The sequence below is a fragment of the Phascolarctos cinereus genome, unplaced genomic scaffold (genome assembly GCF_003287225.1).
Source record: "Phascolarctos cinereus isolate Bilbo 61053 unplaced genomic scaffold, phaCin_HiC Scaffold_2;HRSCAF=192, whole genome shotgun sequence".
In the NCBI taxonomy this organism is placed as follows: Eukaryota; Metazoa; Chordata; class Mammalia; order Diprotodontia; family Phascolarctidae; genus Phascolarctos; species Phascolarctos cinereus.
Window position 1 is genome coordinate 219,754,646 of NW_027555625.1, and position 23,938 is coordinate 219,778,583.

General features: G+C 34.5%; 1 protein-coding gene across 1 annotated transcript in view; it reads right to left on the reverse strand.

Moving 5' to 3' along the window:
• Window positions 1-23,938, reverse strand: part of BABAM2 (BRISC and BRCA1 A complex member 2) — a 588,974-nt gene that overhangs the window by 381,133 nt on the left and 183,903 nt on the right. Inside the window, exon 6 of the mRNA XM_020983778.2 lies at window positions 16,622-16,696. Coding sequence (XP_020839437.1) covers window positions 16,622-16,696 — 75 coding nt within the window. The remainder of the gene's footprint in view (window positions 1-16,621; window positions 16,697-23,938) is intronic.

Sequence of the window (23,938 nt, forward strand, 5' to 3'; positions counted from 1 at the left end):
GAATACCAATTAAAATTTCAGAGGATTTTTTAATTTAAAAATATATTTTAAAAATAGAAGCTAGAATATAAGGGTAAACAAGTGACAAGATAAGGAGTAGTGGTGTTTGATTCCCTACTGAGATGGATTTTTGAAAAGTACAGAGATAGCAATCTATTTAATAACAGAAATAAAGAGGATCTTTTGTCTTCCTGAGGCACATATTAAAGGCATGAGAATGAACATCCTAAGACTTATCAAACCAGATAACTAAAACCTACTTGGACACAAAATGACACCAAACCTTGCAAGTAGCTGAAATGTATAAACAACTGACCCAGAGATCACCCATGTATCCCAAGGATGTCAACAAGAAAAAGAAAAGCCCCTTATACACCAAAATATTTATAGCAGCGTTGTTTACAACAGCAATGCACTGGACATAAAGTTTATGTCCATTGGGGAGCATCTAAATAAGCTGTCATATATGACTGGAATAGAAATAATGAATATTGTGAAAACAGAAAAGCACAAAAAAATGTATAACAACTGATACAAAATAAAGTAAGCAAAAATAGCAAAACAATATTTACAATGTCTACAACAATTTAAATGGAAAGAAAAAACAAAAACAAAACAAAATGAAATGTGGTAAAATTATAATCTATAAACTTGGCCGCAAAGAAGAGATGAAAAGATACCTAATCCTTCCTTTGATGGGGTGAGGGGACTAAGTGTGGAAAACTGCAAAAAATGCCAGACTTTTTCAATATGTTGGTTAAGGCAGCTAAACAGTTTCTCCCATTCTTTCTTATTTTAAGAGATGATCTCTAGGAACGGAACAGAGTGGAATACATTGAGAAATTAAAGTGATGCAAAATAAATAAATGAAAATATGTTTTGTAAAAACTGTGGAGGCAGGACATCTAGGGACAAAGCCAAGATGGCAAAGTAGAGGTAACATTCAGCCAAGCACTCCCAACATTGCCCTCTAAACAATTTTAAAATAATGACTCAAATAAAATTCTGGACTGGAAGCACAAACAAAAGGTCAGGGTAAGACTTTATTCAAGCTTAATGTAACCTAGGAGGTCAGAAGGAAAGATCTGTGATATGAGAGTAGAGGCTGTCCCAGAGACCATGTAGATGAAATAACCAGTGGTAGGATGAGGTAGTGGGGACAGAAGCAGCTCTCAAGCCAGAACAGGTAAGGTGAACTGGCAATTGGTCAGAAAGAAACTACAGAAGATCTCTGTGCTAGCACTAAACACTGTACTAGACACTGTTTGGCAACTTCATTAGCTATACCCACTTCTGGGTCACAGTTCAAGGACAGAGAGGAATGCTTATGATCAAAAGGGAACACTAACACTTTCAGTACTATGGGAGCTGGGATCCTGAGAGGCAATACTGTTTCCAGTCCCAAGGAAGCTGGGGCACTGAGGACCAATATCACTTTCAGTCCCAAGAAAGGAGGAACCCTAAGAAGCAGTAATGATTGCAATCCCAAGGGATCAGGGGCCCTTGCTAGGTAAAGACCAAATTGCATAACAGGAGAGCAGTGAGCACCCATTTCCCCAGATGACATCACTTTGGAAGCACCAAAAATGTTGGAACCTCCAGAATTATCTCTGAAAACAGAAGTCCAAAAAAAGTCTAAAGCTTGAAACACTGTCCCTCCCCCCACACACACACAAGGAACAGAGTCCAATTTAATGTTAAAGTTCAAAATCAAGAAATAGAGTAGAAAAATTAGGAAACAAAAAATGAACCTGACCATAAAAAGTTACTTTGGTTACAGGGAAGATCAAGATACAAACTCAGGAGAAGGTAATGAAGTCAAAACAGCTACCAAAAAAATGTGAATTGGAAACAAGTCCAACAATAATTATGGGAAGAGCAAAAAATTGATTTTCAAAATCAAGTAATGGTAGAGAAAAAAATTAAATTAAAAAAATGTGAACAAAGGAAGCTGGGAAAGGTCATTTAACAACTTTATAAGAGAAACAAAAAAAATACTAAAGAAATTAAAACCTAAAAAAAATGGTCAAATGAGAAAAGAGAGAAAATTTCACCAAAAAAAAAAACTACTTAAGAAGCAGAATTGTTACTTTTGTTCTGTCATTCAGTCCTGTCCAACTCTTCATGACCCCATGAACCATAGCAAACCAGGCCATTCTATCTCCTGAAGTCTATTCAAGTTCATGTTCATTGTTTCCATGATAGTATCTATTCATGTCATCCTCTGCTTTCCCCTTTTCCTTTTGCAATCAATCTTTCCCAACATCAGGGTCTTTTCCAATAAGTCCCATCTTCTCATCATGTAACCAAAGTATTTAAGCTTCAGCTTCAGTATTTGACCTTCCAGTGAACAGCCTGAATTAATTACTTTAAACACTGACTGATTTGAGCTCCTTGCTGTCCGCAGGACTCTTAAAAATCTTCTCCAACATGACAATTTGGAAGCATTGAATCTACAGCACTCAGTTTTCCTTATAAAGTACAACTCTTATAGCAATACATTGCTAGTACAAAAACCATAGCTTTCACTATACAGACCTTTGTCAGCAAAATAACACCTCTGCTTTTTAGTATTCTGTCCAGATTTGCCATAGCTTTTCTTCCAAGGAGCAAGTATCTTTTAATTTCATGACAGCAGTTGCTATTTGTAGTGATCTTTGAGCCCAAAAATATAAAATATATAAAATCTTCTCACACTAATTGCCAGGAAGTGATGGGACCAGTTGCCAAGATGTTAGGGTTTTTTTTTTTTGATGTTAGGCTTTGAGACAGCTTTTATACTCTCCTCTTTCATCCTCATCAAGAGAATTCTTAATTCTTCATTTTCTGCCATCAGAGTGCCACTGTCTGCATAACTGAGCAACCTTAATTACACCTTTTGATTCATCCAGCCTGGCATTTCACATGACATACTACGCATATAAGTTAAATAAATAAGGTGACAACATAAAGCCTTGTCATATTCCTTTCCAATCTTAAACCAATCAATTGTTCCATACTGTGTTCTAACTGTTGCATCTCAGCCCACATACAGGTTCCTCAGGAGATAAGTAAGATAATCTAGTATCCCATTTCTTTGCCACATGTTCTTGTGATGCACACAGTAAAAGGTTTTAGTGAAATCAATATAGCAGAAGTAAATATTTTTCTAGAACTCCCTTGTTTTCTCCATTATCCAATGAATGTTGGCAATTTGGTCTCTAGTTTCTCTGCCTCTTCAAAAACCAGTCTGCTCTTCTGGTAATTCTCAATTCACACATTACTAAAACCTCCTTTGCAGCATTTTAAGTATAACCTTTCTGGCGTATGAAATTACCAATTGTTTGGTAATTTGAACATTCCTTTGCATTGCCCTTCCTTAGGACTGGGACATGAATTGATCTTTTCCAATCCACTGACCACTATTGTATTTTCCAAATTTGTTGGCATATTAATTGCCTCGCTTTAACAGCATCATCTTTTAAGATTTTAAATAGCTTGGCTGGAATTCTATCACCATCACTAGCCTTATTGTTAATGATGCTTTCTAAGGCCCACTTGATTTCATTTTCCAGGATGTCTGGCTGTAGATTAGTAACCACACCATTGTGGTTATTGGCAACACTAAGGTAGGTAGAAGGAATCTACATAGACAAAGGGTGTGGGAGAGACTTGGATTATGTTGGGATTTTTTTTTTTAAATGGATGTCAATAAAGGAGATGCCCTGGGAGAAGGGGGAAGAAAGAGGAAGAATGGGGGAAACTATGTAACAAAAAAGAGTTGTGCAAGGATAAGCATTTACAGTAGTGGGGGAAATGGTGGGGGAAAGGAGGTAGGCCTTGAAACACACTCTCATCTACATTGATTCAAAGAATGAGGGAGGGGGGGTTACAGATATCTATCTTACCCAATCTAGGAGTAGTAGAAGTAAAAGTAGTAAGTAGCAAGGAAAGGAGATAAGAAGAAGGGGTGGGGATAAGGTGATAAAAGAGAAAGCAGATTAAGGAAGTTTCTGGTCAGAAGCCAAACAGACTTCAGAGTAGGGACAGGATAAAAAGAAAGACAAAAAAAATAAACAAAATAAAACTGGAGGGAAATGTATAGTTAGTAATCATAACTGTCAGTCTGAATAGGATGAATTCACCTATAAAACAGAAGTGAATATAGCAGAATGGATTAGAAATCAGAATCCAAACTTTTGTTGTTTACTAGAAACACATGTGAAACAAAGAAACATACAGAGACAAAATAAATGGCTGCAGCAAAATCTATTATGCTTTAGATAAGGCAAAAAGAAAGTAGGGATTGCAATCATGATCTCAGACAAAGCAAAGGCAAAAATAGATGTGATTAAAAGATACAGGAAGGGAAACTACATCTTGCCAAAAAGCACTAAAAAAATAAAGTAACAGTAATACTAAACATATATGCATATATAGCATCCAAATTTTTAAAGGAAAAGTTACATGAATTACAAGAGGAAATTGCAAAACTATACTAGTAGCATATCTCAACTTTCCATATATACTAGTAGTAATCTCAACTTTCCTCTCTCAGAGCTAGATAAATTTAACTATAAAAGAAATATGAAAAAAGTTAAAGAAATTAATAGAATCTTAGAAAAGTTAGGTATGAGATACCTCTGGAGAAAACTGAATGGGAACAGAAATAAGTATATATTTTTCTAAGATGCATATGGCAACTTCATAAAAACTGACCATGTACTGGAGCATAAAAAGTTCACAATCAAATGCTGAAAAGCAGAAATTTTAAACGCAACATTTTCAGTTTTAAATGCAACAAAAATTACATACAATAAAGGGCCATGGAAGCATAGACTTAATTGGACATTAAATAACCTAATCCTAAACAACTAGTGGGTCAAAGAACAAATCACAGAAATGATAAATAATTTATTTAAAGAGAATGACAAAAATAAGAAAAGATACCAAAATTTGTAGGATGCAGTCAAAACTGTTCTTAGGGGGAAATTCATAATTCTAAATGCATTTATAAATAAAAGAGAGAAAGAACAAATCATGAATTGTGCATGCAACTAAAAAAAGCTAAAAAAAAGAACAAATTAAAAGTCCCCAACTAAATATCAAAATGGAAATCCTGAAAATCAAAGGAGATATTAATAAAACTGAAAGCAAAAGACATATTGAACTAATAAATAAAATAAGGAGCTGGGTTTTTTTTATATATATAAACCATTGGTTAACTTGATTTTTTAAAAAAGAAGAAAATCAAATTACCAGTACCAAAAATGAAAAGGGTGAATACAGCACCAGCAGAAAGAAAATTAAAGCAATTCTTAAGAATTATTTTGCCCAACTGCATGTCAGTAAAACTAACAATCTAAGTGAAATGTATGAATATTTACAAAAATACAAACTGCCCAGATTAACAGAAGAAATAGAATACTTAATAAACCTATCTTAGAAAAAAAGAAATTGAACAAGCTGTCAATGAACTCTCTAAGAAAAAATCTCTAGGACCAGATGGCTTGATAAGTAAATTCTTCCAAACATTTAAAGAACAATTAATCCCAATGCTATATAAACTATTTGATAAAACAGGTAAAGTAGGAGTCCTACCAAATTCCTCTTATGACACAAATATGGTTTTGATACCTAAACCAAGGAGCACAAAAAGAAAGAAAATTATAGGAAAATTTCTCATTAAACATCAATGCAAAAATTTTAAATAAAAATAGGGAGATAACAGCAATATATCACAAAGGTCACACACCATGACCAGGAGAAATTTATACAAGGAAGCAGGGATGGTTTAATACTGGGGAAAAATACAAGCAAAATTGACCATAACAATAAGAAAAACAACAAAAATCATGTGATTATATCAATAGACACAGAAATAGCTTTTGACAAAATGCAACACTAGCTTTTCACAAAATGCGACACTCATTTCCATTAAAAACACTAGAAAGTAAAGGAATAAATGAAGTCGTTCCTAAAATAAGTAACAGGGATAAACTTAAAACATTTCCAATAAGATTACAGGTAAAGCAAGGGTGTTTATCATCACCACTTTTATTCAATATCATACTAGAAATGCTAACTATAGCAATAAGGCAATAAAGAAAAATTGAAGGCATAAAAATAGGCAATGAGGAAGCAAAGTTATCATTCTTTACAGATGATATGATGGTATACTTGGGGAACCCTAGAGAATCAATCAAAAAATAAATGAAACAATTAAAAACTTTGTCAAAACTGCAAAATATAAAATAAATACAGATAGGTCATCAGCATATCTATATACTACTAACAAAACCCAGCAGCAAGACATAGAAAGAAAAATTCTATTTAAAATAACTACAGAAAACATAAATACTTTTGAGACTACCTACCAAGACAAACCCAGGGACTATATGAATATAATTACAAAATACTTTTCACACAAAGACATATCTAAACAATTAGAGAAATATCAATTGATCATGGGTAGGGTGAGCCAATATAACAAAAACAGCAATTCTAAGTTAATTTACTTATTCAATGCCATACCAATCAAACTTTCAAAGAATTACTTTATAGAGCCAGAAAAAATAACTAAAAATTCATCTGGAAGAACAAAAGGTCTAGAATATTAAGGGAATCAGTGAAAAAAAAATGTGAAGGAAGGTGGCCTACCCATACCAGATTTCAAACTCTATTACAAAGCAGTAATCATGAAAATAATCTCTTACTGGCTAAAAGACAGAGATAAAGTGTTGGATTACTGAAATAGATTAAGTACATAATGCAAGTAGTAAATGACTATAATAATTTAGTGTTTAATAAACCCAAAGATGCAACCCTTTGGGGTAAAAACTCATCATTTGACAAAAATCACTGGGAAAACTAGAAAACAGTTTGGAAAAAACTAAGAATAGAGCAACATCTCACACTATTAACAAAGATTAAAATGGATAAGTGATTTAGACATAAAGAGTGATATAAGTAAATTAGAAGAGCGTGGAAAATTTTACCCATCATATCTATGTATAAAGGAAGAATTTATGACCAAACAAGAGATAGAGAGGATCATGAGAAGTAAAAAGGATAATTTTGATTACATGAAATTAATAAGATTTTGTACAAACAAAACGAACCCAGCCAAAATTAGAAGGAAAGCCGGAAACTTGAAAAAAAAATTTACAGCAAATTTCTCTGATAAAGGCTTTATTTCTGAAACATCTAGGGAACTGAGCCAAATTTATAAAAATAAGAACCGTGCTCAGGGGATAAACAAGTAAAGGATATGTACAGGTAATTTTCAGAAGAAGAAATCAAAGCTATCAATAGTCACCTGAACAAAATGCTCTAAATCAGTACTGATTAGAGAAATGCACATGAAAACAACTCTGAGGGGTATACCACCTTATACCTATTACACTGGCTAACAAAACAGAAAAGGAAAAATGACAAATGTTAAAGAGGATGTGGAAAAATTGAGACACCAACACACTGTTGGTGGAATTGTGAACTAGTTCAACTCTTCTGGACAACAATTTGGGACAATGCCCAAAACTGTACATACCCTTTGACCCAGCAATACCACTACTAGGTCTGTAACCCAAAGAGCTCAAGGAAAAGGAAAAAGATCTGTTTGTACAGAAATATTTATAGCAGATCTTTTTGTAGTGGCAAAAAATTAAAAATTGAGGGGATGCCCATCACTTGGGAAATGGCTTAACACAGGTGGTGTATGATTGTGATAGAATATTATTATGCTGTAAAAAATGATGAGCAGAATGCCCTCAGAAAATCCTAGAAAGACTTAACACTAACTGATGCAAAGTGAAATGAGCAGAACTAAGAGAATACTGTACACAATAATACCAATATTATAAGGGCAATCAACTGTGAAAGACTTAGCTACTCTGATTAAGACAATTCCAAAGGACTCATGATATAAAATGCTGAGCACAGATTGGTTTTGTGTCTTTTTTTTTTTTTGCAACATAGCTAATATGGAAATAAGTTTCACATGACTTCACATATATAACTGATATATTGCTTCCCTTCTCAAGGCATGAGGGAAGGGCAGTATGAGAGAGAATTTGTAACTTAAAATTTTTAAAAATTAATGTTAAAAAATGTTACATGCAATTGAGAAATATTTAATGAAATAAAAAATATTTTTTAAAAATGTGGTGGCTACTATGGCTAGTGAGTCAAACAAATCTTGGAACAAACTGTAGTTTGAAACCACTAGTCTCCAATCCACCCTTCTTCAGCCACCAAAGTAACTGGTGCTAAAGGTCAGGTCTGATCTTATCCCATATAATACCTTCCCTTTCTTAATTATTTCCTATTTATCCTATATACAGCTTGTTCGTACATACTTGCTTTCTCCCCCGTTAGACTGTAAGATCCTTGAGGGTACAGTTTTGTCTTTTTCCTCTTTTTGTATCCTGAGGACTTACTACAGTATCCGGCACATAGTAGATGCTTAATAAATGTTTACTGATTGATTGGCCAATCTTACCAGAGTACATCACAGTCAAAAAATACCATCCTTCTAAGCCCCATTACTCTACACATTCTAAAATGGAAGCATCAGACTCAGTGCAGCTAAATAAAATTAAAATGTAATTGGGAAATGATTAACAAAATAAAAATACAACATAGATAATATTAATTTGTGATTTTCTAAGTCATTATGTGAGCCACAGAGATCCATTTCTATTTGAATTTGATAACACTGGTGTAGGAGATAAAGCATAAACATGGGGTCTTTAGAAAAAGAATTACAGGAAACAACACGAAAATTCTCTACTATAATGAAAATTTGAAACAAAGTCAAAAGACAGAAAAATTAGAAGCACATGTACTATATTTACTATCAAAAATAATTTGGAAAACATAGCATAGAGGGATAACACAAGAATGTATTATGTCTCAGCCAAAGCTAACATAATAGGTGTTATAATATTAAACAAAGCAACAGTTTAAAAAAAAACAGAATACAGAAGTAAGGAAAACTATATTATATATAAAGGCATATGAATAACAATTTATTTTTAGATGAGACCAATAATTTTATTCTTACAGGAACTCTCCATGGGGAAAGTCCTTGCACCAATGCAAATTAGCACCTTCACTGAGAGATTAAATGATGTGACCAGGATCACACAGCTAATGTGTATAAAGAGGAAAGACTTGAACACTGATGTCATAGTAGTGATATCTGCTACAGTCATAGCCACAGCTCCTGGGTTACCATTTTCTATTAATTTATTTTTAGTTTTCAACATTCACTTAAATAAGCTTTTGAGTTTTAAATTTTTGTCCCCTTTCCTCCCCCTCTCCCTCCCCAAAATGGCATGCAATCTGATATAGGCTCTACATATACATTCCTATTAAACATATTTTCACATTAGTCATGTGGTAAAGAAGAATTAGAGCCAATAGGAGGAATCCCAATAAAGAAGAAACAAAACAAAACAGAAAAGAAAAAAAAAGAACAAATAGTATGCTCCGATCTACATACAAACTCCAAAATTCTTTCACTGGATGTGGATATTTTCCATTATGAGAGTTTTAGAAATGTGTTAGATCCTTGCATTGCTGAGAAGAACTAAGTATCAAAGTTAGTCATCACACAGTGTGGCTGTTACTGTGTACAACGTTCTCCTGGTTCTGCTCACTTCACCCAGCATCAGTCCATACAAGTCTTTCCAGGTTTTTCTTAAGTCTGCTTGCTCATCATTTCTTACAGCACAACAGTATTTATTCCATTACATTCATATACCACAACTTGTTCAGCCATTCCCCAATTGATGGGCATCCCCTCAGTTTCCAATTCTTTGCCACCACATATAGAGCTGTTATAAATATTTCTGTACATGTGGGTCCTTTTCCCATCTTCATGATCTCTTTGGGATACAGCCCTGGAAGTGCTGTTGCTGTGGGAAAGGGTATGCACATTCTAATATGAGCTAGCATTTTCTAAGGCCCTACTCTGAGCAGGGTAGTGTAGTTTTTACTTAAAAAAAAAAAGTACTGAAATCACGATAGTCTTAAATGGCCTAAGGGATGACGAAGTCTCAAACTTCTGATTGTTTAAATACAAATGCTAGTGCACAAGAAGTCAGGCAGAGGTAAGGAAACTTGGCCTGCTGCACAGCACTCAATAATCTGTGATTAATAATAAAAAGTGAAGGGCAGCTAGGTGGTGCAGTGGATAGAACAATGACCCTGGAGTTAAGAAGACCCCTGTTCAAATCTGGCCTCCGACACTTGACACTCACTAACTATGTGAATCTGGGCAACTCACTTAACCTCAACTGCCTCATCAATCAATCAATCAATCAATAAAAAGTACCTGATACATAGTGATTAATAATCTCTCTCTCCTCCCCAAACCTACCCTCATCCCCATCCTACCTCCAGTACTCTCTCAATCGCTCAATTCCTTCCTCATTGTTAAATACCTTTTCCATTCTGTGGGTGAGTAAATTTTTAAAAAATATTAGATGGTCTAAGAACATCTTTTTTCATTCTAATACCAATCCTAAACCACCAAACTAGCCTGAGTCACACCTGGTCTTCCTGAATCAGTCAGGAAGTGACCCACTGTATATCTAGTATAACAGGGCTGCCTCTCAATGACATGATACAATATTCATATTAAATACATTTTCATTGACTAGCACAGAAGCTATATAAGTTAAAGGATAAGCTAATTAAGTCAAAGAAAGACAAACAGTAAATCAATAATGGTTGGGCATCTATGCCTCATTAAGATACAGAAAAGTCTAAAAATGATAAACAAGAAAAATGTCAAGGATTTGAATACAGTATTAGAAAAATAGGTACTAACCATCTCTGGCAATTACGGAACAGAAATTATTAGTGGTATAATTCATTACTGTTCCCCAAAACCCTCTCTTCTCCCAAACTTCCCTATTTCTATCCAAGGTTCCACCATCCTTCCAGTATTTCAAATTCACAATCCCAGCATTATCCTGAATTTCCTTACTCTCTCTTTCACCCTACATAACCAATAAATGTACAAATCTTGACAGTTCTACATCTCTCCCATCTGACCCCCTTGCTCCACACACATAGCTATGACCTTCCTTAAGGCCCTCATCATCTCTTCTCTAGACTGTTTCTACAGCTTCCTAATTGGTCTTTCTGCCTCAAGGCTATCATTACACAGGTTCAACTTACATTCTGCCCAAGTATTTTTCTGTAGACATCTTACGATGTGACTCCACTACTCAACCAACTCCACTGACTTCCTATTATTTCCGATCAGATATAAACACCTCTGCTTAGCTTTTAAAGCCCTACAGAACCTAGCCCCAACCTACCTTTTCAGGTTCGTTAAATATTATCCTCTCGCTCAGTTCCTGGGCACTCTGCAATCTAGCCAAACTGGCCTTTCCTTTATTCTTCACACATAGCACTCTATTTCCTATGCATTTATTTACACTGGCTGTTCCTCATGTCAGGAATGCACTTCATTTCCTTTGAGATGCAGCTTATGTGCCATCTTCTGCATGAAGAACTTCCTGATCTTGTCAACTACAAGTGCACCAAATCTCATTTATTTTGTATTTAACTACTTACATGTATTTGTATTTACTAATTTTGTGCTTATACTGTATGCACACACACATATGTACTTATCTTCAACATTAGAATATAAGCTCATTGCAAGCAAAGACTGTTTTGTTCTTTATTTTTGTATCCCTAGTGCCTAGAACATGGGTGGGGAACCTGTGGCCTTGGGGCCACATGTGGCCTTCTAGGTCCTTGGGTACAGCCTTTTGACTGAGTCCAAGTTTTACAGAACAAATCCTTTTATTAAGGGGATTTGTTCTGTGAAGTTTGGAGTCGGTCAAAGGACTGAACTCAAGGACTTAGACTTGGCCAAGAACATTGCCTGGCACGTTAAGCAGGTGCTTAATAGTAGTTACTGAATGAGCGATAACATGCTTTATTATAATTCTTAATAGTTTCATATTAGCGGTTTTTATAGCCTGTTTTAGATACCTGTGCTTCTCTATAATCATGAGTGATCATTCATTTTTAAAGCTCTAAAAACTGTTTTAATCACAGGACATTTCCTTAACATGAAGAACTAGCATTACATGTACATGTAACAGATAAATAGATTCAATCCTACTAAAAATAGAATTATTATTTGGCATTATTTTTAAAATGTCAGCTATAGCAATAAGACAAGAAAAAGCAGTTTAAAAAAATAAATAATGGCAAAGAAAAGAAGAAAAATATCTACACTCTTGGATGGTACAATGGTATATTTAGAAAATTCAAGAGCTTCAACTAAAAACAATTAATCAGTCTAATAAATAGCTTTACTAAGATATATCACACCAAGAAAAAAATCTAAAATGAACAAAATGCATGTAATTAAGACAAGGCAATATAGTAAAAATGGTAATATTACCCAAATTAATTTGTAGATTTGGTGCAATATCAAACAAAATGCCAAGGGCCTGCTACAACAAATTATACTGATAATAAAAATTACATTGAAGAACAAGTAGACAAGAAAATCAAAGGGAATAATTAAAGCAAAAAGTGAAGGAGGCATATGGTACTAGAAAACACATTATATTATAAAGGAGTAATTATCAAAACCACCTGAAAGCAGAAAAATATGAAAAAGAACAATGGATTAGAACAGATAATATAGCATTAAAAACAAAGACATATAATACAACAAAGTCTGATGGGAAGGGGAATCATTATTTCATAAAAATAGCTGGGAAATAAAAAATGAGATAATCAAAACTTAAGATATCATGCCATATGGAGCAGCTAGGTGGTTGAGTGGATAAAGCACCAGCCCTGGAGTCAAGAGGACCTGAGTTCAAATCTAGTCTCAGACACTTGACACTTACTAGCTGTGTGACTCAGGGCAAGTCACATAACCTCACTGCCTAGCCAAAAAAAAAAAAAAAGATATCATGCCATACTATAAAAATTTCAAATGCTCAATTATGTCAGTATTTTAAAATTAAAAAATCTAGAAAATGTAATGAAATCTATCACAATGGTCAAGAAGAAAATGCTTACCTATTTTTTAAAAATGGAATTATTGAAGAAAAACAAATGTATTTTATTACATGAAAATAATTTTGTGGCAACAACAACAGCTAGAACTTACATAGGGCTTTAAGGTTTATAATATACTTTATAAGTACATTCTTTTCTCACAACATTCTAGGAAATTGGTGCTATTAATGGGGAAGGGAACAAGCATTTTAAAAGTATCTACAATATGTGAGGGACTATGGTAAGCACTTTACGAATATCATCTCCTAACATCCTCATAACAACTCAAGGGCTAGGAAGGTGCTTGTGTTTAGTCATTTCCAGTCATGTCCAACTCTTCATGACCCCTTTTAGGGTTTTCTTGGCAAAGATACTAAAGTGCTTTGCCATTTCCTTCTCCAGCTCATTTTACAGATGAGGAACTGAGGCAAATAGGGTTAACTGACTTGTCTTGGGTCACACAGCTAGTAAGTGTCTGAGGCTGAATTTGAACTCAGGTCTTCCTATCCACTGAGTCACCTACCTGCCTCACTGAACAATATTAAAAAATAATTTCTTTCACTACAATTCAATAAACATTTATTAATCTTCTGTTATAACACTGGGCATTGTACAAGGCAATGGTGCTGACAAAACAAAGAAAAAAACCAAACAGGCCCTGGTTTTGTTGCCCAATTTACTGAGGAAATAAATATGATTTACACAAACAGAAATGATGATGACATCATATAATAGTAATAACTTATAAAACTATACCAATAAAAATATTGAATACAAATTTGTAAAAGAAAAATGAATTCAATCTACAAATTGTAAAATAATATAAAATAGGTAGTTCTCAAAAGACATGATAAACATCTAAAAACTATCCAAATTTTACAAAAAACAGAAAAATTAAACTTCAAACACTATTGAGAAATTATTATTACTTGTTAAATTGGCAAAAATATTTTAAAAGAATACAAGATACCAGAAGTAACAGGTAGGATCCTCTAGCACTAAGTCCATTGCCATTTTCAAAATCATTTGCTCAGGAAGGATAGAAGAGCAAAAACAACATTTTTTTTATTACTCTGTTAAAATTAGAAGATTTTTTTAAAAAATAAATTATAAAGAATTTAGAATTTGCTCAACCAAATGAGTGTGGTTCTAGATCCTTCTTATTTTCTCCTGATCTCCCTCTTTCTTTGAGTAATCAACATGTACGCCACCCAATTCCAAGAAATAATACTTTTGTTCTTCCCTCACTTCTTTCCCTCCATTCTTTAAACTACTTTTGTTTGACTCCTTTTTATGGGATTCACTCATACACATTTTTTTGTTCTTTATATGTTGCTGAGGCATCAGTACATTAAGAATCCAAAATAATCACAAAAGAAGATATTTTGAAAAAGAAAAGAGAAATAAATTGAAAACAAAGAGATGATTTTCTGAAAATAAAAACAAAAGAAACACCTAACAAAATTAGTAAGCTATTAATTTTATTCAAAAATAGAGGTGAGAAAGCAAACTGCCAAAATGCAAAATGAATGGGCTAAATTTATGACAATTAGAAATGAATCAGAGAATATTACCAGAAATTACCATACAGTTATATGCCAGCAAAGTTGAGAATTAAAAGAAAACAGATGAATATTTATAAAAATATAAAATACACAAGTTGTAAAAATCAATACCAAAAGACCCTAAAAACCCAACCTAAGAAACAGAAATTCAGCTAGCCAAAACACATAAAAGAACATTTTTTAATAGAAAAAGTAGTATAGCATAAGTTTTAATTGTTCTTTAAAGGTTTGATAGAATAATATTCAATCTATCAGGACAGCACCAAATAGTTTTGATGATTATTGTTTTGTCGTATACTTTGAGAGGTACTAGGTGGCTCATTTTTCTTCATTATTTCTTATAAGATTCTTGATTTTTGTTCTTCCAGATGAATTTTGCTACTGTTATTTTCCAGCTCTATAAATTAATCCTTTGGCAGTTTAGCTTTATACAGCACTAAATAACTAAATTAATTTGGCAATACTGACATATTTTCATACTGACATGATGTAAACATCACCAATTACTATTTCTCTATTTAGGTCTGTATTTCTAGGCCAGATAGATTTTAATTAATATTTAAGGAACAATTATATATTGTTACATAAATTGTTTTTATATCTTGAGAAAGAAGTACTCTACCAATATCCTCTGATACAACCATGGTATCGTTGCCCGCCGCTTGTCAAAGCTTAAAGCTTCTGCAGATTCTGACAGTATTTTGGTGCGGTCCTCAATAAGACAGAGGTGTTTGTAGGTACTCTGATTTTCATTATCATTGTTCTTTTTAATGCGATTTTAGGGTTTTATTAGATGCTCTGTGTGGGGATATTTGGAAATTCTTGGCTCCTAACATCTTCCCATAAACCTCCAGCTGCTTTTTTTTTTTTTGGAACGGGGAAATAACATACTGAGAGAGGAGAAGAAAAGGAATTTCTTATCTAGAAGTGATTGTTACATCAAAACAAAACAAAGTTCCACCTGAAAAGGAACCCAGAGTGCTCTCCAACACTAGGATGGGGCAACAGAGCAAGATTTTAGTGAAATCAGAGACTGGGGAGAGAGTTATTAAAGTTTTGTTTTTTGTTTTTTTTATTAACAGAGAAGACTTCTTTGCAAAAGTGAAGAGCAATGGGGGTAGAATATTGTACTTATAGTCAGAAATAAAGGATGTGCTTCTTTTATTTTTTTGGCCAAATTGTGCACTCTTTCCATTTCTTTTAGAATTTCTTTAACAAGAGTTTTATGAAGAAGTTAATAGGTAGAGATATTTAGTAGCGAAGGTAATGTAAGGTAATAGGCAATAAAGGTAATAAGAAGAAATAAAATAAGATTTTTAAAAAAAGGAAAGAAAAATGAGGAGAAAATTTTAGGTACTCCTAGTGGCTCAGTATTCGTGTACCTATGCTTGTATCAAATGAATTCTAGGTCACGATTCATGCTTGAATCTTATCTCTTAGACCAACCATCCCACTGGGACAACCTTAATTCCTATTTCCAGTCCCTTGCAACTTATCTCAATACATAATCTCTCAAAACTAAGAACTAATGAAAATAAAGTAAGAATTTATTAGCTTATATTATTTTGTATGAAGTTCTACTTGGAGTAATAGAACCCTTTCAAGACTCCACAAATAAGAATTTCAAATGATTTAATTTATTTCTAAGCTTAATTTTCCTATGTTAAATTTTTTTAAAAAATTAATTTCTAAGTAACTTGAAGTAATCATAATCTTTAAATTATAAAGAAATGACATAAACAACAGACACTGTTCATCATCCTGAGAAATTACTGCCTAATGAATATTTCTGGCTAACCAATGACACTTCATTTATTTTTTGGTTTTGGTTTTGTTTTGTTTTTTGGGTAGGCAATGGGGTTAAGTGACTTGCCCAGGGTCACACAGCTAGTAAGTGTTATGTGTCTGAGGCCGGATTTGAATTCAGGTACTCCTGAATTCAGGGCCAGTGCTCTATCCACTGCGCCACCTAGATGCCCCCGACACTTCATTTATAATATAAACATGGATGAAGTCTTTTTTTTTTTTACCTTGAGAAGGTATGTGGGAATGTTGCTGAAATCCACTGGTAACTTCAAAAGGAAACGAGCTGAGAACTCCCCAGTCTGCAGAAAGAGAACCATAACAGTGAGAACAAAAGATTCCCAAAAGGGTGAAAGAACTGTTATTATAACACATATCTTTAAGGCTTAAAGTTTATCAGTTAACATTGAAAAAGGAATTCTAACATATAGGGAGGAATGATAAGAGTAATAATTAAGAAGATTAAATTGTATATTAATAAAAAGTACAAAATACATTGTAATCATCATGCTATAGCAGTATCCTATTTGGTGAATTTCTAATGAAACACTCAAACCATTGGTCTTAATATTTATAGTACACTTGCTTGATGCCACATACTACTGTCATTAAAATATAAAAAACTGTATGTCTCGGAAACATCAAGTGTATTCTACATAAAACAATAAATTAAGAAGTACTTGGAGTACCTGATAATTACTTAACCATAATTACCAATTTAGTGAAATATACACTGATGAGACAGTTTAAGAAAGAGCACAATTAGGGTTAGGGTTAGGACTGTGGTTACTGGGAGAAACTGCTGACCATCAATTTATTGATTTGCCAGCTAGCCTAATTAATACATTGATTATTTATTACACTTAAGAAAAAAAAAAGAAGTAACAGTTTCTTCAATATAAGGCATCTTATTAGCACTGAAGAACTTCTAAGACAAAAGTGATTGAGAGATGGGGGTGGGGGAGGAAGAACCAGATAGGTGAAAACTCCACTAGTGGCGTTGTGAACTAATCCAACCATTCTGAAGAGCAATTTCAAATTATGCCCAAAAGGCTATAAAACTGTGTATACCCTTTGATATAGCAATACCACTACTACGTCTCTATCCCAAAGAGATCAAAGAGATCCTTTTTACGGTGAAGAATTAAAATTTGAGGAGATGCTCATTAATTAGGGAATGGCTGAACAAGCTGTGCTATATGGTTGTGTTGGAATACTATTGTGCTATAAGAAATGACAAGCAGGATGGTTTCAGAAAAACCTTAGAAACTTATATGAACTCATGCAAAGTTAAGTGAACAGAAACAGGAGGACACTGTAACAGTAAAAACAATACTGTATGATGATCAATTGTGAATGACTTATCTATTCTGAAAACACAATAATCGAAGACAATTCCAAAGGATTTATGAAAATGCTATCCACCTCCAGAAAAAGAAGTGATGGAGTCTGAATGCAAATTGAAGCATACTTTTTTTTTTTACTTTCTTAGGGTTGTTTCCTTGTTTTGTTTTTTGGTCTCTGTTTTGTTTTGCAGCATGGGTAATATATATGGGAAAATGTTTTATATGATTTTAGATGTATGTTGTTATTTGGTTGGTTTTCATCGTGTCTGATTCTTCATGATCCAATTTAGGGTCTTCTTGGCAAAGACACTGGAGTAGTTTGCCGTTTCCTTCTCCAGTAAGGAAATTGAGACAAACAGGGTTAAGTGGCTTGCTCAGGGTCATATAGCTAGTAAGTGTTTGAGGCCACATTTGAACTCAGATCCTCCTGAATCCAGGCTCAGCACTTTATCCACTGTGCCACAGTATAATCTCTATCATGCTTGCCTTCTCAAGGCAGTGTAGGGGAGGAAGTGAGGGAGAGAATTTGTAACTCAACTAAAAAAACGAATGTTAAATGTTTTACATGTAATTGAGAAAAATATTTTTTTAAAAAAAATATGTAATTATAATGAGCAAACTTGGCCCTGGAGGAGAAAAGTGGAAAGGAATTCCCTCCCTTTCCTTGCAGAGATAACAGGTTATAGTTGTGGCATGTTATCAAACAAGAGAATTTCAAGAGAATACTCTCCAGTAGGAAGGAGCTTATGCTGAAATAACTATGATGTAAAAATATCAATGAAATGTTTTTAAAAGAAGATAAAGTAAATGATATTTGTTGAAGTGACTGGCCAGCCTGGACTGTTACGTCTACCTTCAGAGAAACACATTATGCATTTTTCTTTTTTTTTCTTTTTTTTTTTTCCACATTATGCATTTTTCAAGTAAGGTTCGAAGAACTACACAGTTACATGCTACTTCAGTAACTGGTAAAAAAAAAATGTGAGAAGTAACCACACGGCAACAAATATTAACGTTATGATCTTTTTTATATCTTTATTTTACACAAGCAATTAACTCTTACCAGCTACTTACTACCTACCAGCTACCTACTATTCTTAAAGGTGAATCCACTAGTTAAAATTAACTTTTTAAGCCTTTAGTTTCCTTGAACAAAGTGGTTCTTCTTCAAAGTTCTAAGGAACAAAAGGAGGAAAATGTGGAATTTCAAAGCGAAACAACTGTTGTAACGTAATAAGGTAAAAAAAAACTAATTATATTTTCATCCCACAGACTTACACGAATTGTCAGTTATTCTAGTCCACAACCAACTGTATTTTGGTTCATAGTTTAGTTTACATAGTACATTTTGATTCTACTATCAATTCTGAACCAAAAATTTTTTTAGCCATCTAGAGTTTATGTATTCCCCAAAACTTTAGTTTTTAAACTAAATAGATGCTTTTAACTTATTTGCAACGAGATGATGTGTAAAATTCAAGTCATGATGAAAAAAATGTAAGGTCACGAAAGGAAATAAAGTTTAATAGAAACTATGAAAAATGATCCATGATACTGTGCTAAAATAGTCTTTGTATTTCTTCCCTTGCAACTACAAAGACAAGGAAAACAGGTAATGACAATAAAGCCAAAACTTTTCAGCTCTATTTCTTGTTTCTTTTATGATCTTTGATCTTTCGCTCCCTCTATAAAATTAAGTGGTCATTATAAACACATCTTACAAAGATACCTTGAGGAATAACTACAAGGTGAAAACAACATGCAAAAAGAAAAACACAACTCAAAAATACCACCAGAATTTTAAATTACAAGACTTTCTTCTTGCTTTTATATTGGACATTCCAAGTCACATCAAGTCAAATCAACAAGGATTTATTAACTGCCTCTTATGTTTCTGACACTTCACTAATCACTAGGGATAAAAAAAAAAGGTTTAAAAAAACAGCCTTTGCTCTCAAAAGATGTCACAGTCTAATGGGACAGACAAATTGAAAACAGCTATTTACAAATAAGATACAGACAGGATAAATGGGAGATAATCTCAAACAAAAGGCACTGACATGAAAGGGAATCAGGAAAAGTTTCTTTCAGAGGTTGGTATTGTAGCTGAGCCTTGAAGGAATCTAGAAGATGAAGCTGAGGAGGGAGAGCCAATAAAACTGCCTTGAGTTGATAAGTCGTACCATGTTCAAGGAATAGCAGAGAGGTCAATGTCACTGTATTGCTGAGATTGTGAAGAGAAGTAAGGTATAAGAAGACTGGGAAAGGAGGAGGAGGATAATATATGAAGAACTTTGAATACCAAACAGAGAAATTTATATTTGATCCTGGAGGTATTAATAGCCACAGGAGTTTATGAGAAAGGTGACATGGTCAGACCTGGTAGGTAGGAAAATCACTCTAAGGGCTGAATAGAAGATGAACTGGAATCAGGAAAGACTTTAGGCAGGGAGACCAGTCAAAAGGCTATTGCAATACTCCACATATAAAGTGATACGGGCCTGTACCAGGGTGATTGCAATGTTAGAGGAAAGATAAGGATATATACAAGAGAGAATACAAAGGTAGAATTGACAGGACTTGACAATTGATTGGACAGTGTTAGGAGAGAATTGATTAGTAAAGGAAGACACCTAAGCAGTGAGTCTTGGTGTTCTGGAAAAGAACAAAGAAGTTAAGAAGAGATAAGGTCTTGAAGGAAAGATAACGAGTTCAATTTTGGACAAACACTAGAGCCAAGTTATAAAATCATTTAAAACCTAGGCAGTTTTTATTTGCTCCTAGAGACAACTAGGAACTACAGGAGTTTCTTAAGTGGAGTAGTGACATGGCCATATTGGTGCTTAAGAAAAATAATTTTGGTAGACAGAGGATAGGTTAGGGCAATGAGAAAGAGCATGGAGAGAGGTGGAGCCAAGATGGGAGAATAAAGGCAGGGACTCACCTGAGCTCTCCCCCAAATCCCTCCAAATACCTTTAAATAGTGACTCTACACAAATTCTGGAGTGGCAGAACCCACAAAAAGATGGAGCCCAAGACAACTTAGAAGGTCAGGAGGAAAGGTCTGCTGCACTAGGGTGAAAGAAGAGCATAGTCCAGCACAGGCTGCAGATCTGGCCCCAGCAAACCAGAAGCAGACTTCAGGGAGACTGAATCAGTGGCAGCAGTGGCAGTTTCCAGATCTCTCAGCCCACAAGACAGTCAGGGGATCATACAACAGGTCTGAATGAGATTTACAGGGGTCCCTCTCCTGGCACCAGGGGCAGGATTCTGTTGCATTGACTATACTTGGATCTGGGTCAAGTACTGGGTCTTAATCCCAGTGCAAGGAAGATTACTAGCACAGCAGAACTTGCAGCCACAGGGGAGCAAGGAATCTGGTCACAGTTCTGGGACTGAAAAGAGTGGTTGTGGTCACTCACAAACCAATGCTCAGGACAAGAGAGAAGAAAATACATCTTTCCCTATATCATAACACCTGGGAAAAGCCAAAACCTTACAGGCTCCCAGAATTACCTCTGAAAATAGTTGCACAAAAAACATGAAGCTTGAACCATGTCCCCTGACATAGGAAGCAGAACCCCATTTTAGCACAGAGTTGAAAGTGAAGAAATAGGTTGGAAAATGAGCAAACAACAGAAAAAAAAATCCTGACCATAGAAAGTTACTACAGTGACAAGGAAGATCAGCACAGACCCAGCCCTAGCAAACCAAGAGCATGCCTTGGGAGTCAATGAATCAGCAGCAGCAGTAGTTCCTTCTGGAGCTCTCAGCCCACAAGTGGTAAGGGAGTAAAACAACTGGTCAGAAGGAGATTACAGGGATCTTTCCTAGTACGGAGGGAGGATTCTGGTGCTTTGCCCATACTCAGGTCCCAGTGGCAGACCCAGGGCAAAGAGAAGCAGTAGCACACCAGAGCTTGAGATCACAGTAGAGCAGGGGCCCTCATTATAAGTTCAGGGCAGAAAAGACTGCTTGTCAATAGGAGGGAAGGTAAAGAGTAGAAGTAAAGTAGAGGAGTTAGGAGAGAGAGAAAAAAAAGGCATGCACAAACATAAAAACAAAGATTAGGAGTAGAATCTCTTAGGAAAAGTATATGTTCATACATAAATACATAGATATAGATATACACACACATATATATGTATACGTGTATATTTATCAGTATCTATATATAAATATATCCATGCTTAATAGCAGCCTGGGAAGGGAGAGGAAGAGGGAAGAATGGAGGGGGGGGAAGAACATAGTAAAAAACGTATAGCACAGAAAAAAAGAAAACCCACAAGGAAGAAAAGATGAACAGCTTTCAACATAATGCACAGCATTTAATATATAGGTTTTCTTGAAATGGAAAGTTATTACTATATATTCTGAATCCTCTCCAATGTTCTGCTGTGCACATGATATTTTTTTCTTTTCTTATTTTACATTTAAGTTTAAAATGTTTCTTTTACTTTTCTTATTATGTATAAGTTTTAGTATTTGTCTAAAATAATAAAAAACATTAAATCACTAAAAAAAAAAAAGAAAAGACAGAAAAGACTGTTTGTGCTTGCTCACAGGCCAGAGCATAGGCCAGAAGAGTGGTAAACACACTTCTCCTTAGATCATACCACCTTGGAAGAACTGAAAACATACAGGTCCCTAGAAGTATCTCTGAAAACAGCTGCAAAAAGCCCCTGAAGCTTGGGATGGTGCGCCCTCCACACTGGAAGCAGAGCCCTACTTTAACAAACAGTTAAAAGTCAAGCAATAAACAGGAAAAATGAGCAAACAGCAAAAAAATTCTGATCATAGGAAGTTACTATGGTGACAAGGAAAATCAAAACGCACACTCAGAAGAAGATAACAAAGTCAAAGCTCCTACATCCAAAGCCCCCCAAAAATATGAATTGGTCTCAGGCCACGGAAGAGCTCAAAAAGGATTTTGAAAAGCAAGTAAGAGAAGTAGAGGAAAAACTGAGAAGAAAAATGAGAGTTATCATGGAAAATTATCAATAGCTTGGTAAAGTAGGCACAACACCACCACCTTAAAAAACAGAATAGGCCACATGGCAAAAGAGGCACAAAAATCCAAGGAAGAACAGAATGCCTTGAAAAGCACAACTGGCCAAATGGAAAAATATATACAAAAATTCACTGAAAAGAACTCCTTAAAAAACGGAATTGGCCAAATGGAAAAGGAGATACAAGAGCTCACTGAAGAAAATTCCTTAAAAGTTAGAATTGGGCAAGTGGAAACTAATGACTTCATGAGACATCAAGAAGCAATCAAACAAAATCAAAAGAAGGAAAATACAGAAAAAAATATATGAAATATCTCAGTGGAAAAACAGATTACCTGAAAGATAGATCCAGGAGATAATTTAAGAATTACTGGACTACCTGAAAGTCATGATCAAAAAAAAGAGGCTAGATATCATCTTTCAAGAAATTATTAAGGAAAACTGCCCTGATATTCTAGAACCAGAGGGTAAAATAGAAATTGAAAGAATCCACTGATCACCTCCTAAAAAGGATCCCAAAATGAAAACTCCCAGGACTACTACAGCCAAATTCCAGACCTCCCAGACCAAGGAGAAAATACTGCAAGGAGCCAGAAAGAAACAATTCAAATATCATGGTGCCACAGTCAGGATACCACAAGATTTAGCAGCCTCTACATTATAAGATCGGAGGACTTCAAATAGGATATTCCAGACAGCAAAAGAGCTTTACAGCCAAGAATCACCTACTCAGCAAAACTGAGTATGATCTATTGGAGGGAAAAATGGTCATTCAATGAAATAGGGAACTTTCAAGCATCCCTGATGAAAAGACCAGAGGTGACTAGAAAATTTGATTTTCAAATACTGCAAAAGCAGCATAAAAAGGTAAACAGGAAAGAGAAATCATAAGGGATTCAATAAGGTTAACTTTTTCATAGTTATACATGGGAAAATGATATTTATAACTTCTAAAAACTTTATCATTATTAGGGCAGTTAGAAGGAGTATACATAGACAGAAAGCAGAGGTGTAAGTTGAATGATGGCAAAGTTGTCCAAAAAAAAATTAAAGGATGAGAAAGAAGAAGAACACATTGGGAGAAGGGGAAAGGGAGAGGTAGAATGCGATAAATAGTCTGACATAAAAGAGGCCTGAAAGAGATTTTACAGTGGAAGGGAAAATAGGGGAAGCAGGGAAGGGAGCAGTT